At 42.1% G+C, this 11,908-nt stretch overlaps 1 protein-coding gene across 3 annotated transcripts; it reads left to right on the forward strand.

The window, feature by feature from the left end:
* The first annotated feature begins 3,268 nt into the window (after positions 1 to 3,268).
* Positions 3,269 to 11,710, forward strand: aimp2 (aminoacyl tRNA synthetase complex interacting multifunctional protein 2). 3 transcript variants are annotated; one of them, XM_061748512.1, is made up of 4 exons: positions 3,269 to 3,557; positions 6,385 to 6,603; positions 9,563 to 9,797; positions 10,983 to 11,710. In XM_061748512.1, the coding sequence occupies exons 1-4, from the start codon at positions 3,429 to 3,431 to the stop codon at positions 11,372 to 11,374; spliced, it is 975 nt and encodes a 324-aa protein (XP_061604496.1). In that variant the 5' UTR covers positions 3,269 to 3,428; the 3' UTR covers positions 11,375 to 11,710. The 3 variants fall into 3 exon arrangements, with proteins under 3 accessions (XP_061604496.1, XP_061604497.1, XP_061604495.1); XM_061748513.1 differs by having other exon boundaries at positions 3,274 to 3,437; XM_061748511.1 differs by lacking the exon at positions 3,269 to 3,557 and adding an exon at positions 3,771 to 3,917.
* The last annotated feature ends 198 nt before the right edge of the window (positions 11,711 to 11,908 follow it).

Genomic DNA, 11,908 nt, shown 5'->3' on the forward strand with positions numbered 1-11,908 from the left:
CTGTATGAGTCGCCATCTTTGTAGGCCAGCCATTCTTGGGAAGGTTCACCACTGTTCCATGTTTTCTCCATTTGCGAATAACGGCTTATAATGTGATTAGAGTCGAGTTGAAGTCGATTACTCGATCACGTCATTGATCTTTTTTGAGCACGGTACAACGGTCCCCAACTGCCTTTGCGCCACAAACTAGTTTCACGTGAAGACACATTTCTATGGACAGAAACAAACAACAACAACAAAAAAAACCCTGATGATTACAAATACTAATGAGTCACCATGACACTAATTGCTGTTTTTGTAATGAATGAACGAGGGTTACTGTTTTCACAAATGCTTCTCCTTGTCCAACTACACTAAATATTGAATGAGGAATATTGACAATTGTTAGAAATGTTTGATGAGCTTCAGGCTTGTTAAATAGACTAATCATGCAAACTATCCACCGGCAGCATGGGTACCAGTGTAACTTGTTTTATTATTCATTAATTGTCCACACTTGTCTTTGAGACAGAAATACCAACAGGCTCATTAGCCAGAACCAACATGACATACGACATCGCCGACTTAAGTGCATGAGCTTTTACAAGGCCCGCGTCGCCTCAGTCGTCCACCTGTGTGACCTGGCCAGCGGCCTTCAAAAGTCCATATCCCTGTTCTTGCATCATTTAAAGGTCCTGCTCGTCACTGTCAGGTTTCAGCTGTCCTCCAGTTTCACGTCTAAGCATTATTTGCCTGAGAGTGGATGTAGCTCAGGTGTAAAGCACTGACAGGAGGTGACCACAAGGGGACACGTCAATGTAAACGACTAGACCGAGTCGAGGCCTCTTGAATTGCTTCCTGGTGCAGGATTGTGTTGCCATGTCTGATCAGGTCAAAAGACCACTCGTAATTGAAACATTAGCTTCACAATGACTTGCTTTCCAATTCCGCAACTGCTTTGTTACGCTACAAGACATCACTCAGTGGTCAGGACAAACAATGCCTTCTGTGCTGCTGTGCTACATTTACAACCTAATCCTACAAATTGTCACATGAAATTGTAGGATTTTATTTCCAACAGTCTATATTATCTTGATTTCATAGCGTATTCATGGGCGCCACTGCTTCCAGCATTCGTAGATTGATGATGGATTTTTTTCATCCAATCAGATTTCACCCTCTACGTGTTGCCAAGTCAGTGTAATCTGCCCAGGTCCTTCAAAATCAGTAGGTAGGGAACAATATGTATAGGTGAAATGACCACAAGTCATTAAATAGAACTATTAAGGATGGGGTTCCACAGAGGTCCATATAGGAACCGCTTTTCTTTATCCTGTACATGACCAATCTAGTTATTTCCTCAAAAATGCACCACAGAGTTTCCACAAATCTGTTCTTAGCCCACAGAACCCTTTTGTACTTGAACAACTCGGTGTGCAACATTTATCACATAGTATGATGCTGTACAATGTTCATTAAGATGGCATAAGAGTCGATTTAAAGACATGAAGTGCGGCAGGTGGCTAGATGCCTTCAGAAAAGTGGTTCTGCCTTAGGACCTGACCCGGTTGGAAAAATCTCCATAGCAACAACTCCATTTTTGTGCATCGTTATGAAGTGTTAAACATCCTGAAGCCCCACCCAATAAGCTTTGAGTAGGTTCCATGGGGTGTCTCTATCTATCTATCTATCTATCTATCTATCTATCTATCTATCTATCTATCTATCTATCTATCTATCTATCTATCTATCTATCTATCCTTCTACTGAAGTACAAAGTGCAAGTGCTTTTGCCACCTCTGGAATTGTATCTGTCAGACCTCAATGTTTTGACTTTTGACCTCAAACAGCTGAGTTTATGAATGACAGACCTTATGCTTTAGCGCCCTCTGGTGTATTTAGAACACATTATCAGAGTCGGTTTGAGCAACCGTATGGTTTCCTGCCTAGGAGGAATACCACAGATACATTATTTGCCTTGAGGGTGTTGATGGAAAAGTACAGAGAAGGTCAGAATGAGCTACATTGTGTTTTTTTCGATCTAGAGAAATCCTGTAACAGAGTACCCAGAGAGGAACTGTGGCACTGCATGCGGAAGTCTGCAGTGGCAGAGAAGTATGTTAGAATAGTACAGGACATGTACGAGGGCAGCAGAACAGTAGTGAGGTGTGCTGTCGGTGTGACAGAAGAGGTGGGAGGTGGGACTGCATCAGGGATCAACCTTGAGCCCCTTCCTGTTTGCAGGGGTGATGGATAGGCTGACAGATGCTGTTAGACCCTGGACCATTATGTTTGCAGATGACATTATGATCTACAGGGAGAAGGTGGACGAACATTTAGAAAGGAGAGGAATGAAAATTGTCCAAAGTAAGACAAATATATGTGCATAAATGAGAGAGGTGGAGAAGAAAGAGTGAGGCGACAGGGAGAAGAGATAGCGAGGGTGTAAGGCTTTAAACCAGAACCTCGCATATAGATGGCTCTGCTTTAAACATTTCGGGTCAACAGTCCAGATGGATGGTTAGTGTGGTAAAGAGGTGAAGAAACGGGTCCAAGCAGGTTGGAACAGATGGAGGAAGGTGTCAGGTGTGTTGCGTGACAGACTCTCTGCCAGGATGAAGGGCAAAGTTTATAAGACAGTGGTGAGGCCAGCCATGATGTACGCATTAGAGACAGTGGCACTGAAGAGACAACAGGAAGCAGACCTGGAGGTGGCGGAAATGAAGATATTGAGGTTCGCTCTCGGAGTGACCAGGTTGGATAAAATGAGTAATGAGCTCATCAGAGGGACAGCCAAGGTTAGATGTTTTAAAGGCAGACTTCGATGGTTTGGCCACGTCCAAAGGAGAGAGAGTGAGTATATTGGTAGAAGGATGGTGAGGATGGAGCTGCCAGGCAAGAGAGCGAGAGGAAGACCAAAGAGAAGGTTGATGGATGTCGTGAGGAAAGACATGAGGGCAGTTGGTGTCAAAAAGGAGGATGCAGGAGATAGGCTTACATGGAAAGGGATGATGCGCTATGGTGACCCCGATCCGGGACAAGCCAAACTGAAAAAAAGACACTTGTCGGTTTAAAATACAGTATGGTCATGTATTTTTTTTAAATTTAATACTATCAAAGTGAGTTAAAATAAATCGATGTTAAAATATATATACGTATTATATTTACACACCATATATTCTATTGTTATCTGTTATTATATAATATATTATATTGTATATATTCTATTTTATTATATTCTATTATATTTATAGGCGTTTATCGTTCGCCGGATATGACGTCACGTGGTGGTTTGATCTCTTCCGGTGTGTGGGCTGTTGCTGGCTGTCAACATCAAGCTGCTCCCTTTCCCGACCTGCTTCTCAGCTTTCTTCTTCTTCTTCTTCTTCTTTTTTATTTATTTTATTTTTTTTAGCCATCCAAAACACAAGTCGAGCCCTCCATCCAGCATGTACCAGGTAAAACCGATGTGCGGGGGTGACGTCAAGGTTGATTTGCCCTCCTGCATGTACAAGCTAGCGAATATCCACGAGCGGCCGCCGGGGAACAGCTGCACACACGAGCACGCGCCGCTGCAGGTAAACCACAAGTCATTCATTGACCAACTAGGTTATTTTCCACTTTGAATTTGTTGTCCTTATACGTTATACTTGCGTCGACAGGACTACGTAGAAAGCGTCTAGCTACTATCAGCTGCCTAGCCCAGTTTAGCTAAACTAGCTCTTCTAGTTAGTCATCTCGACGGGCTGCTGATGCAACGTCACGTTGACGTTTGCCTCAGCCTTAAAAATAGATTATAGATAAACATGTTAGGAATACACGTCATAGCTATAACAAGATTTTCACAAGCGGAAAAATTCTTCTGGAACTCACATTTCGATGATATTTGCTGGCGTAAAACATGGTTGTGCCCCTTGCAATTCTGCGTTTCGAATACAGTAAGAGAACTTCAATTGTTGTGTAGCACTGTGTCTTAAATTAAATTACAATACCGAACAACATTTACCTTTGCAATAGCACCATTTCTGGTTTCACTGACTTGGATGATAAATGCACCTTTTGTGGGATTGAGTCAGAAACCAACATTTATTTTGCGTTTGCCCTGTGTCTTCTAAGTTTTAGAGGGCTTTTGAAAAAAATATGTATGAAAAAACTAGACATGTCATCACAGTCGGTCTTAAGCACAGAGGTCAAACTCAAGACCCGGGGCGAGAATCATGTCATATTGATTCTGTCTTCACACTAGCTTCACTTGCCTCTGCCAGTCTTTTCTAAAACGATTACAGCTCAGCCAAAATTCAGCAGCTGGACTTTGACAAAGAACCAGTCCGAGGTCCCACATTACCGCTGTCCTTGGATCCCTCCATTGGCTTGTAGTAAAATTCAGAATATAAGATCTTTTTGATTACATGTAAGACAGTGTGAGATCATTTCTGAGATCCTCTCCCCTCATTCCATTGCACCACACGTCCTCTCTGCTCCACTAATCGTGGCCTCTTAGCCAACCCCCGCACAAACCGTAAATTAAAAAAGAGTGACCGGGCATTTGGTTTTTTTAGCCCCAACTCTGTGGAACCAACTTTCACAATCAGGTAGATCTGCTGAATCCATGGACTGTTTAAAAAAAAAAAGCACAAAAACTCATTTCCACTGCAAAGCCTTTCCTTAGACCTCCCTTTTATTCCCTTGCCTTGTCCTTTTGTTTCGATAATTTTACTCCAGTTTGATTTCCCTTTGGTGTCATGTCTGCTTTCTTGTAGACCAGGGGTGTCAAACTCAATTTTGTCACGGGCCACATCGTAGTTATGACTTCCCTCGGAGGGCCGCTAATATTGTGAACCCATATAAATGAAAGATTACCTCATATACTGTAATTACATACAATATACACAACACATTGATGAATAACCAGTTTTGAAATCAGAAGCCTATAAAAACATGTGTTTAGAGTAGAACATTTCTTTTCAAAGTGGGATTGGTAACAAAAAAATGCTTTCAAATATCTCCATGGTATTACACCAGAACACAATGAGCAATTTTGATTTGCTTTCGCGGGCCACATAAGATGATGTGGAGGGCCGGATCTGGCCCCCTGGCCACCAGTTTGACGCCTGCGTTGTAGACTTTACGCCGATTTGATCAGTATCGGCCGATAATTAGCATTTTACGCCGATCGGCTTTCATGTCATAATTCGCCGATCCGATCAATGACGTCATCGATCGGCTCCGCACAAGACATTTAACTCTGCGTTGCCGTCGCGTATGAATCCAAAAGCTAGTTTATTTTTAGCCTCGTCACGTGTCTTGTGGCGCAGTACTGTAACTATCTGACGGCCACTAAATTTTTTTCAATCTTGTCAGTGAAAAAAACCGTCGTCGGTGTGGGACCCTTTTGCGGTGTACTACATATATTTCCAAATGTGTTATAGATGTATATATAAAATTTCAATAGATTATTCCACAAAACTTAATTTCTGAGGTTATTTGTTCTACTTTCTTTGTATGTATGGATTACTTGGGTTGCTCCCAACATCTGGTGAAATTTTCATGTCAATAGCTCCTTTAGAAATATATTGAGTGAGAAAGATGGTGACATGTTAAATACTTATTTCAGCTGGTGTATATACAATGGGTACGGAAAGTATTCAGACCCCCTTGAATTTTTCACTCTTTGTTATATTGTAGCCACTTGCTAAAATCATTTAAGTTCATTTTTTACCTCAATGTACACACAGCACCCCATGTTGACACAAAGAAATGGAATTGTTGAAATTTTTGCAGACTTATTAATAAAGAAAAACTGAGATGTGCCTTGCCACCATTCTGTCTCTGAGCTCTTCAGGCAGTTCCTTCGAGCTCATGATTCTCATTTGCTTTGATATGAGCTGTAAGGTCTTAAACAGGGCCAGGTAACTGAATAGTTTTTTTTTCCTTAATAAATGAAATCACCATTTAAAAACAGCATTTTAAGTTCACTTGGGTTATATTTTGTCTGATGTATATTTGTTTGATGAATTAAACATTAAAGTAAGAGTAGTAGTAGTAGTAGTAAAGTAGTAACTTAGCAAAAATATAAAAATTTGAGAAGGGGCCCAATACTTTTTCACGGCTGTGTGTGTGGGTGTGTACATACAGTGGGTACGGAAAGTATTCAGACCCGCTTAAATTTGTCACTTTTTTTATATTGCAGCCATTTGCTAATCATTTAAGTTCATTTTTTCCCCACAATGTACACACAGCACCCCATATTGACAGAAAAAAAACTTGGTAAAAAAACTATGGTACTTGTAACTTATATACACTTCCCAGACTGTTTGACCCATTGGCGCTCTAAAAAAATGTATATAAGGCTGGATAGTTCAGTTGTCACTCAGGTTGCCGGACCTATTTATTTCCTGTATGCAGAATGGCGTGGTTGACCCGACCGTCAAAGCGCTGGAGGCCCGTCAGGACGAGATCATGCGCAAACTGTACGAGCTGAAGGCGGCCGTGGAGGGCCTGGCAAAGACTGTGACCACGCCCGACGCTGACATGGACCTGACAGTCAGCAGCAGCCTCTCGTCCCAGAGCGCCAGCTTCGCCGCCTTCAAATGCGCTGCCGACCTGGACACGCTACTGGGCAAGGTAGGACTACACCGGAATGAATGTCAGCGTCTTTCTGGCTCTTGCAGCTCCATAAATTAGAATTAGAAAAATGTATTAATTTCAGTAGTTCAGTTAAAAAAGTAGAACTTTAAAAGGCCAATTTTCCCCTTATTTCTGTATTAAAAAACATTTGAAGTAATTCAATTTCTTTAGCTGATGAATTTTTGGCTCTCGTTTGCTTTAAACTATAAACAAAATTACATGTGTGTGTGTGTGTGTGTATATATATATATATATATATATATATATATATATATATATATATATATATATAAATATAAAAAAAAAAAATCACTGTAGTGGATATAAAATGTCTACATACCCCTGTTTAAATGCCAGGGTTGTTTTAATATATAAAAAAAATTAGACCGAGATAAATAATTTCAAAACCTTTTCCACCGTTAATGTGATCTGTAACCTGTACAACTCAATTGGGAAACAAAATAAATAAATCTTTCTCAGAGGGCAAGTGGAAAAAAAAAATGAATGTAGTTTCAGAAATCTGCACACCCTCCTGGGGATGTGGCTGTGTTCAGAGTTAACAATTAACCTCTGATTAACTCCAAATAAAGTTCAGCTTTTCTCGTAGGCAACCAAAATAGCTCAGTTTATTTTTAGTTTCCCTCTCATTTTACTTTTTCAATTGAGTTATACAGTTTATAGGTAGTGTTGGGCATTGAGAATCTATTGGAACCGGGACTAACATACCGATCCCCCCGAATCGTTTAAATTAAAAAATCTCGGTTCCTAGTTTCGATGCCTACAGTCCGCCAACCCCAAAGAAGAAAATGGTGAAAACCAACAAAGAGGAACGCGCACAGAGACGTGTTTGTGGCCAACGCCGTTGGCGAACAAAAGCTTGCTTTTTAACTTTGTTAAAATAAATGACTAGTCGCCTCAGTGCAACGCTTGGTAAAAGATTCTATCGTGCCAAGGAAGCTTTCATGATGTGTAGATGTCTGATGTCCTTCCTCCCGCTCCGAGCCTCAGCCTACACCACGCGGAACTTTAGTGAAGTCAGTTGGGTTAGTGTGAAACAATAAAATATGCCAACATTGAGGCAGCAAATAAGTTAAACATTGGGCTGCACTGATGGTTTTTAAGCGTTCATTTTAGTCTTCAAACCAACGTAAGAACTGATGACAGACACAAAAATAAAAAGCCGTAATGTGGCTATTGTATTGAATTTGTATGGAAGTCCATATCTTCGGCATTACTGCCATCTAAGTGTAGTCACAGCACTTATCAGTACTTAATTGAATTGACTACAAAGACAAGATATTTCATGTTCAAACTGATAAACTTGATTGTTTTTAGCAAATAATCATTAACTTTGAATTTCATGGCTGCAACACGTTCCAAATAAAGCTTAAAAGGTTTTTGGATTTGACTGAGGTATTGGTTACAAGCAGATGTAGATGACTAGGCAGGCTATAAATACAGTGGGTACGGAAAGTATTCAGACCCCCTTAAAATGTTCACTCTTTGTTATAGTGCAGCTATAATCATTTAAGTTTATTTTTTTCCCCTCATTAATGTACACACAGCACCTCATATTGACAGAAAAAAATGAATTGTTGACATTTTTGCAGAAAAAAAAAAAAGAACAACTGAAATATCACACAGCCATAAGTATTCAGACCCTTTGCTGAGTATTTAGTAGAAGCACCCTTTTGGGCTAATACAGCCATGAGTCTTTCTTCATCTTTCCTTCGAATGCAACCAGTTGTCCCTGCAGCTGAAAAATACCCCCCCAGCATGATGCTGCCACCACTATGCTTCATTGTTGGGACTGTATTGGGACAAGTGATGAGCAGTGCCTGGTTTTCTCCACACATACCGCTTAGAGTTAAGGCCAAAAAGTTCAATCTTGGTCTCATCAGACCAGAGAATCTTATTTTCTCACCATCTTGGAGTCCTCCATGGGGGCTTTCATGTGTCTAGCACTGAGGAGAGGCTTCCGTCGGGCCACTCTGCCATAAAGCCCCCGACTAGTGATGGTTGACTTTCTAGAACTTTCTCCCATCTCCCGACTGGATCTCTGGAGCTCAGCCACAGTGATCTTTGGGTACTTCTTTACCTCTCTCACCAAGGCTCTTCTCCCCCGATTGCTCAGTTTGGCCCCACTTCCAGGCCTCGCTCCAGAAGGGGGGGCCCCGGTAACCCGCCTCCGGGCAAGGGAAAACTGAGCCCATCGTTTGTCGTCATTATAAGGGGTCTTTGAGCCGTGCTTTGTCTGGTCCCTCACCTAGGACCTGTTTGTCATGGGTGACCCTTCCAGGGGCATAAACCCCCAGAGAATTTAGCTCCTAGGATCATTGGGACACACAAACCCCTCCATCACGATCAGGTGACGGCTAAAGGCGGAGGTGGCTTTCCTAATCAAGTCCAATCAGTATAATCAGACACAGCTGGACTCCAATGAAGGTGTAGAACCATCTCAAGGTTGATCAGAAGAAATGGGCAGCACCGAGTTAAATATGAGTGTCACAGCAAAGGGTCTGAATACTTGTGGCTGTGTTATATTTCAGTTTTTCTTTTAATTAATCTGCAAAAAAAATCAACAATTCAGTTTTTTCCCCATCAATATGGGGTGCTGTGTGTACATTGAGGGGGGGAAAAAAACAACTTAAATGATTTTAGCAAATGGCTGCGATATAATTTAAAGGGGGTCTGAATGCTTTCCGTACCCACTGTATATATAACTCTAGAACTCTTTTGTGTTCCAGTGCATTCATAAATTGTTTGTAAAAGTTTAAATGTGTTTAAAGTTTTGTGGGAGTGTTCAAACTTGTGAGGATAAGCGCTACAGAAAAGGGATGGACATATGATCTTTCTGTATGGCGTTTCTTTTTCCCCCACAACTGGGAACGTACCCCCCGCGATTAACGGCGGTTCTATATTGAAATCCCCTCCACTCTCTCAATCGCATACCAAGGACCTTGGCGCTCTCCGTGACATTGTCATCAACGCCAACCCGGCACAGCCCCCCTTCACCCTCTTGGTTCTTCACAACCTGCTGTGTCAGCGCTATCGGGTGCTCTCCACCGTCCACGTCCATTCGTCGGTCAGCAGCGTGCCACCACAGCTCCTCTCCTGCCTCGGCCCGCGCCATCCGGACAGCTACGCCCGTCATCTCTTCCAGCTAGGCTTCACCCTAATATGGAAAGACGGTAAGGCGCCGCTCAAGCGGTAACGTGTCAAAATGTGACATCATTTGAGCCAAGCGTAACTATTGTGTGGAAAAACTGTGTGACAGGTTTTGTTTAAAGCAGTGGTTGTTAAACTTTTAAAATACAGGTGCCTTGTGGGCCTAAATATTTATCAAAAACAAAACAGAAGTTTTGTTCCCAAAGTTAGAATATTGCAGGGAAAAATGTAATTTTCTAAGAATAAAGTTCAAATTTGATGTGCTGACGTGGACCAGTCAGCCAATCACTGTATTTTTTTTGTGACGTGTACCCCACATGCTCACATGGGGTACACGTCCAATCGGGTGCGTCTATACACTTAATGAGGAAGTGGAGCGATGTAATCTGGCTCTAGCAGCCTGGCTAAGTGGCGTGGCTGCATATAGCTGGCCCCCAAAAAAGAATTGAACACAACGGCTCATTATTTTATAACGAGACAAGACCACGATGATATCCAGGCACTCTCGTCGATATCGTGGTATTGTGAATATTCTTACATCCCTCTTTGTCCCACAATGGGGAAATGTGCATCATTCCAGAAGCAATAGTGGATACAGGAAATACAAAAAGAGCATGCAAGAGAAGACACTTGGCTGGAAATGTGTCCAGTATTCCGAGGTTGATGCAATAAATACATTAAAACGACAAATATTGGAGCCATAATTGATTAAAGATTCTCGAGTAATGATTGTTGTGAAATTGAACAGTATACATAATTATTTTTATTCTATTACGCAATACACTATGATAATTGTCCCACGGTAATGTTCTTGACATAATTTTCAAAATACGGAAATTCAGGAAAGTTAAATAGAAATTGTACTTAAATGAAAGTTTCAAAACAAACTGTGCTTAAAGATTAAATGTATTGGACTGTACTTGAGTGATTCTTCCACGTACCACTAGAGGTACTTGTACCACACTGGGAATCACTGGACTGAAATTAAAGAAATAGATACATAAATACATATATTCTATTAAACGTACGCTTAAAGGCATTTAAACAAAGTGTTGGAGTTTATCATTCAAAGTTTTAACGCCAGTATTTTTCCTTTTACTTCAAATGACCATAGGCTCCAAATATCGGTTATCGGCATCCTTGACTACTAATAATTGATATCGGCCCTGAAAAAAACAACAACATATCAGTCTATCTGTACTCCACAGTTCCCAAACTGCAGATGAAGTTCAGCGTCCAGAACATGTGCCCCATCGAAGGGGAGGCCAGCGTGGCGCGCTTCCTCTTCAAGCTGCTGGCGCCATACCCGTCCGATGCCGCGCAGGCCACCCTGGTGGACGACTGGGTGGACACTGCCTTCCTCCAGCTGGCTGAGGGTGGCGCCAAGGAGCGGGCCGCCGTCCTGCGCGCCCTCAACTCGGCGTTGGGCCACGGACCCTGGCTGGCGGGTCGCGACATCTCCCTGGCTGACGTGGCGTGCTACTGCTGCCTGCTGCTCAGCGGCGGCGCCTTGTCCTCAGCCCCTGCTAACGTCCAACGCTGGCTCGAGTCCTGCGAGAACCTGGGCCATTTCGGCCCCGCCAAGGTACTACTACAGTGACCCCGGCTTCTTGCGAGGAGGGCAAAGTGAGAGAAAAATGGGCCAGCCATGTCAGGAACACCTTCTCATGCTTACCTCCTTGACAGTAACATCATTCTACTAACATTGAGGTACCCGTTGGGTCTCTTTGTGCCACGCAGCTTTTATATTGACAGATTCTTAAAGGGAGGAAGCACGAGAGGACTGTGAAGACAAGGATGTGCGCACACCTTTCACCCACTTTGTGCCTATTGAATAAATGCCACTTGGAAAAGTGTGTTTGTGTGGTCACACAGTATTATAAGTAATACTTTGTACCAATTCATTAAAACGTCCAGTTTGGATCAAGCTTTTGAATTGGGTCATGTATTTTGTTTTATGGATCACATCAGCTACCAGAGGCACAGCACACTTACCATCAACACTATACAAAAACAAAATATGGAAGCATGAAACTGTGTCATGTACATCATCTAGTTGAGGTTTTGCTCTTGACAAACCAATAAGAGGATGGAAGGACAAATTTAAAATCTAATTGGTTAAAGAAACCATTGC

This window comes from Phyllopteryx taeniolatus, chromosome 16 (assembly GCF_024500385.1).
Source record: "Phyllopteryx taeniolatus isolate TA_2022b chromosome 16, UOR_Ptae_1.2, whole genome shotgun sequence".
Lineage (NCBI taxonomy): Eukaryota > Metazoa > Chordata > Actinopteri > Syngnathiformes > Syngnathidae > Phyllopteryx > Phyllopteryx taeniolatus.